General features: G+C 48.1%; 4 protein-coding genes across 5 annotated transcripts; 2 read left to right on the plus strand and 2 right to left on the minus strand.

Moving 5' to 3' along the window:
• The first annotated feature begins 484 nt into the window (after nucleotides 1-484).
• Nucleotides 485-1,313, plus strand: LOC128801175 (scale keratin-like). The gene is made up of 2 exons (XM_053966861.1): nucleotides 485-613; nucleotides 721-1,313. Exon 2 carries the CDS (start codon nucleotides 745-747, stop codon nucleotides 1,135-1,137), a length of 393 nt encoding a protein of 130 aa, XP_053822836.1. The 5' UTR covers nucleotides 485-613; nucleotides 721-744; the 3' UTR covers nucleotides 1,138-1,313.
• A 2,553-nt stretch (nucleotides 1,314-3,866) lies between these two features.
• Nucleotides 3,867-5,857, minus strand: LOC128801172 (scale keratin-like). Its single transcript, XM_053966858.1, has 2 exons — nucleotides 5,826-5,857; nucleotides 3,867-4,700 (listed from the first exon to the last, which is right to left on the minus strand). The coding sequence occupies exon 2, from the start codon at nucleotides 4,675-4,677 to the stop codon at nucleotides 4,213-4,215; it is 465 nt and encodes a 154-aa protein (XP_053822833.1). The 5' UTR covers nucleotides 4,678-4,700; nucleotides 5,826-5,857; the 3' UTR covers nucleotides 3,867-4,212.
• Nucleotides 5,858-7,223: 1,366 nt separating this feature from the next.
• LOC128801178 (scale keratin-like) lies at nucleotides 7,224-9,414 on the plus strand. 2 transcript variants are annotated; one of them, XM_053966863.1, is made up of 2 exons: nucleotides 7,224-7,240; nucleotides 8,704-9,414. In XM_053966863.1, exon 2 carries the CDS (start codon nucleotides 8,725-8,727, stop codon nucleotides 9,187-9,189), a length of 465 nt encoding a protein of 154 aa, XP_053822838.1. In that variant the 5' UTR covers nucleotides 7,224-7,240; nucleotides 8,704-8,724; the 3' UTR covers nucleotides 9,190-9,414. The 2 variants fall into 2 exon arrangements, with proteins under 2 accessions (XP_053822838.1, XP_053822839.1); XM_053966864.1 differs by lacking the exon at nucleotides 7,224-7,240 and adding an exon at nucleotides 8,156-8,167.
• A 1,401-nt stretch (nucleotides 9,415-10,815) lies between these two features.
• LOC128801259 (scale keratin-like) lies at nucleotides 10,816-11,625 on the minus strand. The gene has a single exon (XM_053967058.1). The coding sequence runs from the start codon at nucleotides 11,623-11,625 to the stop codon at nucleotides 11,176-11,178; it is 450 nt and encodes a 149-aa protein (XP_053823033.1). The 3' UTR covers nucleotides 10,816-11,175.
• Between the last annotated feature and the right edge of the window lie 2,062 nt (nucleotides 11,626-13,687).

Genomic DNA, 13,687 nt, shown 5'->3' on the forward strand with positions numbered 1-13,687 from the left:
GAATGGGCTCCAGGAACACATTTATTGGTCCAAAGGTGTGGGGCAGGGCTCTAATCAGTCTGGGCCAGATGGACAACTCTTCTCTTTGCCCTATGAAGATCACGCCAGATTGGAGAAGTCTTTGTCCCCAGCCTCGTGGAAGCCCCTTACCAGTGACTTCTGCAGGTGGGATCCGGTTCTGCTGGGCTGTCCTGTGATTCACAGATGCCCTCTATGGTGAAGAATCCTGACACTCGCACCCCAGCTGCTTCTGACCCTGACAGGTGTTCCTGGAGCCCATTCCTTGGTGCCATTCTGGCTATCAAGTCCCTCACATGTCAGGAAGGCCCATTCCAGGGTGACATCCATCCTATCATGTTTCTGACATGGCAGGAAGGACGAGATCACTTGGGCATCTAGGGATGTGCTGGGGTGGCACCTGGGGGATGCTGACTCAGGAAGGGGCAGGGGCCGCACAGCCCTGGTGTCAGCAGCAGCAGCAGCAGCAGGGAGTGTCCCCTGTGCAGATTGGCCAGGCTGGAGCTGAGCAAGGCCAGGGCTGCTATAAAAGCTGTGTCAGGGCCAGACTGGATCAAGCACTGCCCTGGCCACCTTCTCCTCCTCGGGAACAAGGGTAAGTGTGTGAGCGCTCCTGCTCACGGCTCCCTGCTCCAGCCCCGGCCCCTGTGGCTCAGGTGCTGCCCTGGGCTGCTCTCCTGCCATGGCTGCCCTCTCTTGCAGAGCTGCCTCGCATCCCACGCCAAGATGTCCTGCTACGACCTGTGCCCCCCCAGGACCAGCACAGACCTGTGCCCGCCCAGAACCAGCGTGGCTGTGCCCCAGCCCATCGCTGAGAGCTGCAACGAGCTGTGCGCCCGCCAGTGCCCCGACTCCTCTGCCTTCATCCAGCCACCACCCGTGGTGGTCACCTTCCCCGGCCCCATCCTCAGCTCCTTCCCCCAGCAGGCCGTGGTGGGCTCCTCCGGAGCACCGGCCTTTGGCGGCTCCCTGGGGCTGGGCGGCCTCTACGGCGCCGGCGCCACCCAGGCCTCGGGGGGCCTCTGCACCTTTGGCAGGGCCTACGCTGCTCCCGCCTGCAGCCCTTGCGCCTGGCCCCGCTACAGCAAGAAGCTCTGGGACACCTGCGGGCCCTGCTAGAGCCACCACCAACTGCCCCAAGGCCCTGCTGCCGCCTCAGCCCAGCATGGAGAAGCTGAGCTCTGCACAAGCTGCCCTGGCCTCCTGCAGCCCGTGACTCCCGGCCTGCCTGGGGCCTGCCCACACTCCCTGCTTCTCCTGCCCTTCTTGGTACAATAAAGTTTTCCTGCATCTAACTCCTGTCTCTGTGTGTATTTTCTGGAACTCTCTTCTCTCCACAGCAAGAGGGCGCATTCTGATCCCTCCTTTTGTCACCAGGGCCTATCATATGATTTTTACTCCTGCAAGTGGTCAGGGGTTTCTGCTTTGTTTGCATCACTTCATGTTCTACTCTTTGTTTTGCTCAGGATTACTTCCATTGTTTTTTCCTGGATTCACTCTGTCTGTCGGACAGGCAGGGGCATGTTTGCAGCAAAAGGGAAATTGGGTGTGCTCTTTCCCTTGGTTTTACATGTTCTGCTCATATTGCTATGGCTCTCAGATATTTTTTTGCCTTCTGTGTATTCACTCCAGAGCATGTAAAGGGACCTCTGACCCAGCGAAATGACTGCACACTCATGGTCACACCAGGAGCTTATGTCCCCAGGCTTTGAGGGTATCAAATCCAACCATGCCCTTTGTTTGTCCCTCCTTGGAGGCTCCATCTTGAGCTGTTATTCTGTTTTTGCACCGTGATTGAATTATTTTAAGCATCCAGGGGTCTGAGACTCTTCTTGGAAAACCTGGGGTTGAGGCAGTGAGAAATCCTTGTGTGACTGGGACTGTGAGAGGTGTGGGAGCTCAAGCAGAGGTGACTGGAACCAGTGGTGGCTCAGATGGTTCAACTGCACGTGACCTTCAGTGCTCTGGGCTGGTTGCCAAGGTGGAGATCAGTCCTGGGTTTGACTCAATGACGTTGGAGGTGTTTTCCTGGTTCCTGGGATGCTGAGGTGGCTCCTGGAAGGTGGGACAGGGAAGTTTCCTTGCCATTGCAGCACCTCCTTTCCCTGCAGTCAGCTCTGCCCTGTCCCGTGATGGTCACTCTGTTATTACTGCTCCCAACAGTTCAGCCACCTCGTTTTTCCAGTCTGAAACTCTGATTCCCTCCATCTCAGTGCCACTCAGCTTTCTGTTATCAGGACTCCCAAAAGATGTGCCAATGCCAGAAACGTAAATGAATAATTAGAGGTTTTTCCCCGACGGATCCTTGAGTAAGGAATGAACTCCCTCCACCCCATAACTCCCGCGTAGACACCGAGAGAAAGATCAGCCCTTTGTTGGGTTTTGCAATCAGACATGAGCTCACCCTGAGCAGGCATCCAGCCCAAATTAAAGCTGTGTAATCATTGTTCCCTAGGTGTTAATGGCTCTCTTCAGGGGTGTTATCTTGGGCTTAGCACTTGTCTGACACAACGCCTAATTTGGCTGGTACCTGCCTGGCACTGCCTGGCTGAGAGGATCAGGTGAAATTTGGCAGTCACAGCTCAGGTGTTCAGCTGAGCTCATGATTTACACCCAAGCACCTCTTGGAGGCTGCGGGTGGAAGCAAAGATCAGAAAAGAAACGGAGGGAAAAGCATCCACGTTTTGTAAAGTTCTTTCAGGATCTGCCCTGGATGAGGGGAAAGGGGACAGGGAGGATGAAGCAAGGAGAGAGACGAGAACCTGCCTGAGGAGAGCTTTTGGAGATGCAGCAGGGGATGTTCAGGTTGGACGTAGGAATTTCCTCTGGGAAAGGGCGGCCAGGCCTTGGAAGGGCTCAGGAAATTTTGGAATTCCCACCCTTGAGATGTCCAAGGAATTCCTGGATTTTGGGCTTGGTGACCAGGTGGGAATCCAGATGATCTCAAAGGTCTTTTCCAACCTAAACAATTCTGTGTGTTTTTTTTTTTTTTTTTGTCAAAATATTCTCAAATAAGTGTTTGTTTACCCATAAAAATTAAGTCATGGACTAATTTTAATTTCAATTTATTACTTACAGCCATCTGACAGATCCCATCCAATACAAGGAAGAATATTGAAATTAACTGTGAAAAATAAGATCTGCTGTTCCTTCACACTGATCAAGATATTTTCTTTGAAAGAGTCCCGGTGAAGGAAGAGGTAAATCCTCTCTAATGCATCTGTTCATGTTCTTTTTACCTCACCTGCTGACAGGTTCAGCCAAACCTTCCCCGAGGCAACTTTATCATGGCAGTGATTAACGAAAAAAGAGAAGGTAGTGCCTCATCTTTGCTCATCAGATACCTATCTCATAAATTGTTTCCCTTTGTTCACCTTCCTCCTATCATTCCTTTCAGAACTTGCTTTGGCAGAACTTCAGGCGGTATTTTTTAGCTTTGTCTTTGAAGGCAGTTGGATGATTTCTAATACATCGCCTGGAAGATGTAATATTAAAAAGAATTCCAGCACTAAATTAATGACTTAAAGAACCACGGAATATCCTGGGTTGGAAGGGCCCTAGGGAGATTGAGTCTGACTCCTAGCCCTGCACAGGCACCCCAGGAATCCCACCCTGTGCCTGAGAGTGTTGTCCTTGAGCTCCGGCAGCGTTGGGGATGTGACAGTTCCCTGTTCCAGTGCCAAACTGGATGGAAATAATTGGAATAGCTACTGGAAGTCTGACAACTGGAATAATTAGTGTAAGGCAGAGAGGATTCTGAGCTGCAGGTCTCACCAAAAGCATCTCAGCCTGGTTCTGATGGGGAGGAATCCCACTCTGGGGCTTAACAGGAAAAACAAAGACAGGTGTTGTATGCAGGACTTTTTTATTGCAAGGGTAGGGAAGGCCCCACTGGACAAGGACACAGGAGGCAAAGACAAGCAGGTTGTCCCTCACTAGAGCTGCTCCCTCAGCCTTGAGGCAGGAGGCAGGAATTTCAGGGAGAAGCCAATGGACAGTGGAGCTGCACATTTGGCCACTGGAAGGGGCGGGGAAGAGGAGACCGAAAGGAAGGAGGAAACAAAAAGGAGAATTTCCACAGGGGTTCTGACTCCATGGTCTGAAGTCAAGTTCTGATGCTCTTCCTCTTCCTCAGGAGCTCAGGTGAGGATCCACCGGTGTCATCTGCCAAGTTGAGGGATTTTTCCCTCGGATTTAGCAGGACCCGCAGCTGCCGCGGCGGTAGCGGCCATAGCGGGAGGACCAAGGGCTGCAGGAGCCAAAGGATCTCCCAAAACCATACAGGCCCCGGTACCCCCCACAGGAACCCAGAGCCCCATAGCCCAGGGAGGAGCCCCCATATCCATACAGACCCCCGTAGCCCAGGGATCCGTAACCCCCATATCCATAGAGACCCCCATAGCCCAGGGACCCATAGCCCCCATAGCCCAGGGAGGCCCCAGAGGCCGGGAGGACGGGAGCTCCAGCAGATCCCACCACGGAATCCTGCGGGAAGGAGCTCAGGATGGGGCCGGGGAAGGTGACCACCACGGCGGGAGGCTGGATCACGGTGGTGGAGTCGGGGCACTGGCGGACGCACGGCTCATTCCCACTGTCAGCCAGGGGCTGGGGCCGGATGACGCCACAGGCAGAGGAGGGGCACAGGTCGTAGCAGGACATCTTGCAGGGGATTGGAGGTCGATCTGCAAGAGTTGATTAGAGCAAGTAAAGATGTTATTTGCCAATGGAAAAGGGCTCTGGAGCTGGCTGCTTTTCCCCAGACAGGAGAGCTTTAAAGCACCAGAATTTCCCCGGATCTCTTAGAGGTGAAAATTGAATAAGAACAGCCAAAATTATTTGCTCGGTCACTTTGGTGAGTCAGGGGATCAACAAGGAGAGGGACTCTACTCCAGAAGTGGTGTGTGTTGTTGTTCAGGAATTCATGACTCTGGCTCTTCATTCCCACTGATCTCCTTTGTGCTGATCCTTGTCAAAACAGGGATTATAACTCATTGTCTGTTCAGATTCCCTCGTAGTTTCTTGGACGAGACCATTGCAAGGAAATTGCAAAGACAATTGTCCCATATTTCCAAAATTGAATCAGGGCTTTGAGATCCCTACAATGAGCTTAACACCCCAGCATTTTGATTTTGGGCTATGAACTCTTTTGAAAAATTCTCACACCAAACCACTTGCTCTCATTAACTTGGAAAACCCAGCACTTCACATTTCAGCTCCTTAAATTCCCTCCAGGATCCCTTTTAATCTTAAATAAATCTAATACAGAGCATTTTAAACAGGTCTCAATTCTTCTCTGTGTCCTACTCCAAGCCAGTGCCTGGTCTCTTGAGGTGTTCATGCCCATTTATCTTGAATTTAAAGCAGTTCAGTTGATTTGTAATAGAACAAACTGGATCTAATGGCAGGTTTGCCTCTAAACTCAACATTTCCCTGTGAACCAGAAAGATCTAAACTTTCCAGATAACTTCCAGTCACCTATTTAACCAAACAGAGGATAGGAATAAAAATGGAACCTTTCACATTATGGCTACAACTGGTGAAGGCAACCCAATATCTAGCAGAATTTTCTGATAAGAAACTTCCAGTTTGGTTTGGAACAGAATGCCAACCTTGAAAGCAGAGAGCAGCCTTCCATAAGGTTTTGCAAGGTTTATCTCTTCACCTCAAATTTTTCCTATGAGTTCCCAATAGAAGGGAGCACCCCAGCTGAATTGTACAGCAAAGAGAGATTCCAAAAGTAGCAAAGAGAGATTCCAAAAGCAGCAAAGAGCAATTCTAAAAGCAGAAAAGAGCAGCTCCAAACTTACCAAGTGGTTGAGAAGAACGAGTGGAGGGAAGACGTTTGGGAGAACCCCAAGTGGAGACAGCTTTTATACAGTTCAGACTTGCCTGAGGGCTCAGAGGAGCTCATTAGTTGACACAGAACATTTTTTTGTATTGATTGCTCCTCAAAGTGATGAAATTGTTGCTCTTTGTGTTTATTCTTGGTTTCAAATGCCGCGTTACATCACACAAGGTCCTTTGAGCTGAAACGCTGATGGGTTGAAATTGGTGCATCGTTCATCCTGAAACATGATTCATGAATTAGTGTCAGTTTTCTGGAGTGACACCATGTACTGAGCTGTTTTTACACAAATATTCTTGTCCTGTCTTATAAGACAGTTATGCTCAGACATTTACAGAAATTATAAAACTCTTAGAATGGTTTGGGGAAACAAATAGCCAGAAATGTCTTATGTTTTTTCTGACCCTTAAGCCACAGTTTAAACCTGAGTTTAGTTCTGAAGGGAGCGATATTTATGATTTTAAGGATTAGAATGGAAAGCTCAGAATAATCAGAGTGTACATTGAATTAATATTCAAATTTATGGTTTTTTGAGATGGATCCATCTCTGGAAGTGTTCAAGGCTGGTTTGGATCAACCTGGGACAGTCAACCCTGTCCATGGCAGGTGTTGGAACAAGAGGGTCTTTGAGGTCCCTGCCAATTTTAAACCATTCCTATATGATTCTATATAGGAGAAATCCCAAATTTAGCTGTAGAAATAAAATCCCATTTTTTTTTAAGAGAGGATCTTGCAGCTAGTCCCATCCTTGCTGTCATCTTTCAGCACAAAGCAATTACGAAGTGGGAATCTGCTGGGAAAAGCAAATGTTGGATTTGCTGAGGTTTCTCTCTCTGTTTACACCACGATCGTCCTACTCTATCATTATCATCGTTATCATAATCACCTACCTGGTTATCTCCACACCATGTATTATTTATAAATTGTGAGCTTTTTCAAATCTGGAGATACGTATGGGAATTCCCTGAGCCATTATCCTGGGAAAAAAAAAACCAAAAAGTCATGTCAAAGTTTTACAAGAATATTCCAAGGGATTTTCAAGCACCTCCTGAACACCCATTACTGTCTTGTTCCTACTGTGTCAGAGTTATATAAAATCTGTGCCTGGGTGTAAACACATCACAATTACAGGAGATTATCTCATTAAAATGCATAAATTGAGGCCACTTGGGTTTTTCCCATTATCAGCTCTTGGTTTATAACATTGACCTTCCTGTCTTTGACCTTAAGAATAAAATCTATTTTTTCTTTTTTATTTAATACACAGAATGTTGTGTCTCTAACATGTAAGAATAGGAGGGTAAAACATGAGAAAGGAAAGGAAACCTCGATGAAACAACTCAGAAAACTCAATTTCCATGGAATTGTGGCTGCCAGGTGAAATATTTCTCTGTTTCCAGGGACTGAAAGAGAACCAGTGGAGAGTTTAAAAAGGAACATGGGGGGAGACTCCTTTTAAGGATTGAATTGGCAGGAAAAGAGGGGATGGATTAAAACTGACAGAGAGGAGGTTTAGATGGGATATTGGGCAGGAATTGTGCACCTTGTGAGGGTGGGGAGGCCCAGGCACAGGATATTCCATATCCCCTCCCTGGACGTGTCCAAGGCCAGGATGGACGAGCCTTGGGGCACCCTGGTCTATGGAAGGAGTCCCTGCCCATGTCAGGAGGTGCCACTGGATGATTTTTAAAGTCTTTTTCAACCCAAACCATTCCATGATAGCATTTTATGGTATAAAGTCCATTCAAAGATGCTCCTGATTGTTGTGTTTGCCTTGCCTTGAGTAGGTGGAGGGAGAAATGCTGAGCCTGCAGAACCAATGTTTTTCCCTTTGTTATTTGTCCCCAGTCCTCATTTGAGGCCCTAAAAGAAACTCCATTGGCGCCGTGTCTCCTGTTGATCTCACTCAAGGACCTTTACCTGGACAAAATCACGAGGTCCTTCAGTCATCCCAATTATGAAGGACTCATAAATAAATGAAGTCAGCTTTATTTCCTCCCCTAACGCTAAGGAAAGCAATGGGATCATAAAAAATAATTCCTCACATAAAGCCCAGAGACAATAGAGGTCTGGGATGGAATGTGCAGCTCATGCTATGTGTGGGTTTGAAGTGCACCAGCAATAAGCAAAGACAATTTCAGCACTTTGGGGAATTAAGTGTCCTGCAATTTGGGGTTGGGACCTAATTATGAACTGGCGCATCAGGTGGCCAATGCCCTGTGGGCAAGCAGGGAGCTCTATAAAAGGTGTCTGCACCAGGTCCTTCCATCCACTTCTCTCACCTGTTCTGCCTTCGTGAACCAGGTAAGTAATTTTTGTCTCAAGCTTCTCTAAATTGAACTTTCTGTCAAGAAATCTGTTTGCAGTCAGGCTGCCGATGCTCTGTAGGATATTTGGTGTTTAATTTCTCATTTATCTCTAGGTCTTTCAGGAGAGGGATTCACTGAGAGGTATTGAACCCCAAATTTGTATTATTTTAGCACTCCAAACGGTTGCTTGTCTGTATTTTAGGAGATAAAGAATAACCTGTATATGTGCCTGTATTTGGTAGAGTTTTGCTGAGTTTGTAACAGGAAAGATAAAATCTGAGTAGAAATCATCAGCTAAGAGTAATGTAATGCTGATGAAATTACCAGATCTGAAAATTCAAAGATACAGCTGAAGAGTACAGACTGTGTTGAACTGAAGTCAAGAGTAGCCTGGAGATCACAGCCATAGGAAAAATAAGAAAAGGAAATACATTAACTTCCCAGATTTATTACTGATACACTTGGACTGTGCCAGCACAACCTAAAGTTTGCTATTCCTTTAAAATTAATATAAATTAACACCTTCCACAGATTAACCTCCATCCCTGCAAGATGTCCTGCTACGACCTGTGCCCCTCCTCTGCCTGTGGCGTCATCCAGCCCCAGCCCCTGGCTGGCAGTGGGAATGAGCCGTGCGTCCGCCAGTGCCCCGACTCCACCACCGTGATCCAGCCTCCCGCCGTGGTGGTCACCTTCCCCGGCCCCATCCTGAGCTCCTTCCCGCAGGATTCCGTGGTGGGATCTGCTGGAGCTCCCGTCCTCCCGGCCTCTGGGGCCTCCCTGGGCTATGGGGGCTATGGGTCCCTGGGCTATGGGGGTCTCTATGGATATGGGGGTTACGGATCCCTGGGCTACGGGGGTCTGTATGGATATGGGGGCTCCTCCCTGGGCTATGGGGCTCTGGGTTCCTGTGGGGGGTACCGGGGCCTGTATGGTTTTGGGAGATCCTTTGGCTCCTGCAGCCCTTGGTCCTCCCGCTATGGCCGCTACCGCCGCGGCAGCTGCGGGTCCTGCTAAATCCGAGGGAAAAATCCCAAGTGATGTCTCACCAACAGATGAAATGTGATGGTTTCACAGCCAAAGAGCTTGGAACCACTGCTGCTCCATTCCAAAACCACAAATTTGTAGCTGTCCAGCCCCTTTTGGATTTCTCCTTTTTTAGCTTCTGCCTTAAAGCTTTTCCCGCCCCATTTCTATGTTGCCTGGGCTAAATATGGAACAAAAGGGCTCAAAATGGGTCCTGTTTGTGCCTTAAAGCTTTTCCCGCCCCATTTCTATGTTGCCTGGGCTAAATATGGAACAAAAGGGCTCAAAATGGGTCCTGTTTGTTCACATAAACATCTGGGATTTGGAAGAGAACCCAAATCAATCACATGTGAATGTGCCTCTGGCTGGAGAAGAGTTTCTTGCTTCTTGGAGACTCTGCAAATGCATTGCTTTGCTTGTTGTCATTAAAAGTTTATTGCATCAAAGTTGCCATGTTCTGGTGTTCTTTTCTCCTGTTTTCACATTGTTATTTGCCTTTGGAGAAGCCTCACCTGTGCAGGTGTCAGTAACACCCTAAAATATCCTGGAATCATGGAATGTTGGGTTGGGAGGGATCTTAAAGCTCATCTCATTCCATGCCCTGCCATGGGCAGGGAAACCTCCCATTGGCCCAGGTGGCCCAGAGCTTCATCCAACCTGTCCCTAAACCATGGAGATGAATGTCCTGCCCAAAAAAGCATGGAAGATTAAATTTCCGTATGAGTTTCTTCCAGGTAAAGCTTTCATCTCTTTGAACTTCATGTTCTGACTCAAATATTTCCTCAGTCAAATACTTAAACTCTGTCCTCAGGAGAGTCCTCAGCAAAAAGTTAAATCAATTTCTTGTCAAATCTTTATTTAAAGTTTTCTGGGCCACAGAGTGAAACTTTGAAATCTGAAATCTTTCTGAATAATCATGAAATGTAAAGTGTTGGATGGCTTTTGACAGAAAACAGCTCCTTCAAGGATTCATTAATACCAGCAAGAAAAGCTGGAGCAGAGAGAACATGGGGGGATGGTACCTGGAAAAATTAAAAGGTAGGAAATACCTTAACCTGTGAGCAAATCCACCCTTCTTCTTGCTCTGGTGAGATTCCACCTTCCAAGGATCTACAGGGAAGCTGGAGAGGGAACTGGAGTAACAGGACAAGGGGGAATGGATTCACGCTGACAGAAGGCAAATTTAGGGTGGATATTGGGAAGAAATCTTTCCCTGTGAGGGTGGATAGGCGCTGGTACAGGTTTTCCTGGGAATTTCTGGTTGCCCCATCCCTGGAAGTGTCCAATGCCAGGCTGGAGCAACCTGGTCTAGTGGGAGGTGTCCCTACCCATGGTGGGGGGTGGAAGGAGAAGATCTTTAGGGTCCTTTCAATCCAACCCATTCCATGAGTCCATGACTCTGTAATGTTATTTTTGTGCCCCAGGACAGCTGGGCAGGGAGGATTCCTGCTCCCAAATTCTGGATCAAGTAACAGGGAGCGACTTCACTCCCAGCTAAGATGTTCCAGGTGTTTTTGAAGTCAGCCCATTGTAAGGATTTGAATTCCCCCCCCGCCCCCCCCATACAGAGAGAAGTGTTGCAAACCCACAGCCAGAGAAATTGAAACTAAAACTTCATTTGTTTTTTGCAGAACAGAATCACTTTAATGAAAAAAAAAAGCATTTACAGAAAAGCATTGCAGAGTATGAAGAATATCAGATCACAGGCAACTCCTTCCGTGGCTGCTCTTCTCCAGTTGGACAGTGAAGTTGCATTTTAGAAGAAGATAAATGATTATTTTATCCCACATATTGCACACACACAGATGGGAAAAAAAGCCCAGAAGATGACAAGTAGAAAGTGAACGAATTAAGGAGGAGTTGTGTGCTTCCAGCTCCACCGGAGTGGGGTGGCCGTAGTCACAACACTTCCTCTAGGGCCAGGATTGTATCTCTCCATTGCCGGTGATTCCTTACTCCAAGACGTTTCCATAGGGTTTAGCAGATCCCCCAGAAGCCGCGGCCATAGCGGCCATACCAGGAGGAGTAGGGGCTGCAGTAGCCAGAGCCAAAGACTCTGCCAGAGCCATACAGGCCCCGGTATCCCCCACAGGAGCCCAGACCCCCATAGCCCCACAGACCCCCGTAGCCCAGGGATCCGTAACCCCCATATCCATAGAGACCCCCATAGCCCAGGGACCCATAGCCCCCATAGCCCAGGGAGGCCCCAGAGGCCGGGAGGACGGGAGCTCCAGCAGATCCCACCACGGAATCCTGCGGGAAGGAGCTCAGGATGGGGCCGGGGAAGGTGACCACCACGGCGGGAGGCTGGATCACGGTGGTGGAGTCGGGGCACTGGCGGACGCACGGCTCGTTCCCGCTGTCAGCCAGGGGCTGGGGCCGGATGACGCCACAGGCAGAGGAAGGGTACAGGTCGTAGCAGGACATCTTGCAAGGGGATTGGAGGTCAACACAGGCTAAAAAAGAAAACAAGGAGTTAAAAATTGAGCAATTTAAATTAAAATAACAAGTAAAGTGTTCTGAGCACTTTGAAATCTCAGTTCTCTCTTGTTTCCAAAAAGCGTTTTTTTTCAAAACTCCTCTAAAGAATGTCCGCACACAAGAGCAAGTGGGAAATGTTCTAAAAACCTTGTCCCTCGTAACATCCTGCAAAGGACTATGACTGATTTCTCCATATTAAACTGAAAACTGGGAAGCAAAACCAGCGAGAGCAAAGTGACTTTGTCCAAGGTCATTGGATGAGTCATTAGGAAAACTCAGATTGGGGTTCAGCAGGTTTGCATGAGATGGAGCTTATAGAGAACTTAATTACAGTAGCTTCATCTTCCCACTCATCCCAGTTTTGCTGAGAGTCAAGGGAACAACAGATTATAGGATTGTGAGTGCCCAGAAAGGCATTTGACAAGACAACAAAGAACAAATCTCCAACGATGTTCTGTAAATCCTTAAAAGAGTTCTGAGGAGGAACTTGAAAGCGGGAATGTGAAGGAGAGTCTGAGGATTTGTGGTAGCAGGACACAAATGACTTTATCATGTGTGAACGGCTGCAGGGGTGACACCCTTGTCAAACCTTGAACCTTTTATGCAAAGGTTGAGATGGGTTAAATGTATCAAAACGAGGATCAGAGAATCACAGGCTTCCTCAAGCTGGAAGTGACTCAAAAGGCTCAAGTCCAACTCCCTGCTCTTTTCAGGGTTATTTAGAGCTAAACCAGAGAACCTTGGAATTGCCTGGTTTGGAAGACACCCTTAAGATCATCCAGTCCCACCCCCTCCATGGGCAGGGACACCTCCCACTATCCCAGGTTGTTCCAAGCCCTGTCTCAACTGACTTTGGACACTCCCAGAGATGGAGAATCCATAGTATATCCAGTGCCAGGGCTTCCCCCCCTTCACAGGGAAATATTTCTTCCCAATATCCAACCTCAATTTCCCCTCTGTTCCCCCCACCCCATTCCCTGTGTCCTGTCCCTACAGTTCCTGAGTAAAGTCCCTCTCCACCTTCCCTGGAACCCCTGCAGATCCTGAGGTCTCCACAAAACCTCCATTCCTCCAGGCTGAACATTCCCAGCTCTCCCAGCCTGGCTCCACAGGGGAGGGGATCCAGTCACCTCAGTTGACTCAGAGCACTGTCCAGTTGCTCCAAGGTCTGGAGTTCCTGACACCAAGAACTCTACAGAGTGTTCCACACACCAAAAAGACAGAAAAGTCCTTGATCTTTCCCAAGTCCATGCAGATTCACCCAACAGAAAGGATGCTGGATATCAACTCGAGTTGAAACCAGCAGTAAAAAATACACCAAGAGCAATGGAGAAGATTCAGACTTACCCAAGTCTCCAAGAAGCCAAGGGAAGCGTTTGGAGGAGCGAGGAGACAAAGGAGCTTTTATATCAGCTGGAGGTACCACATCAGCATCTTGCCCGCCCCAATTTCGAACTCATGCAACCATCGGATGATGAAATTGTTGGGTTCATTATTGGCGTTTATGAGGCCTTTCAAATTTGTTTGTAATAATGATCTAAACATCATCTGAGATTATAGAGAATTCTTTCATCTTGTGACAACTTGGGGGGGAGATTAATACCCAGCATTATTCCTCTGTCACTTCCTTGGAATTACATCAGGAATCACCAAGCCAGCTCCTCTTGGTATTAACTGAATACCTGAAGAGTGGCTCATGGGTTCATCGGAATCACAAATTTCACTGGAATTTAATCCTGAGCAGGAAAAACAGTGAAATCCTTAATTTTGGCCAAGTCCACAGAGTTCCATGGAGGAGACACAGAGGAACCTTTGCCTTCCTGAGGCTTGTTTGGGAGATAAACGAGGAATGAACTCACAAAGTCAACTAAAGCCACAAAGGGATTGGAGGTCCTGAAGAGACTTTTCCCAGGTGTTGAGGGTCCGATGTTTTCTGGACAAAGATGGCAACTGAGAACATTGAATGGGCCTGAGGAAACGTGGGATTTTTTAGGGAAAAATGGATCCT

This window comes from Vidua chalybeata, chromosome 29 (assembly GCF_026979565.1).
Source record: "Vidua chalybeata isolate OUT-0048 chromosome 29, bVidCha1 merged haplotype, whole genome shotgun sequence".
NCBI classification, from domain to species: domain Eukaryota; kingdom Metazoa; phylum Chordata; class Aves; order Passeriformes; family Viduidae; genus Vidua; species Vidua chalybeata.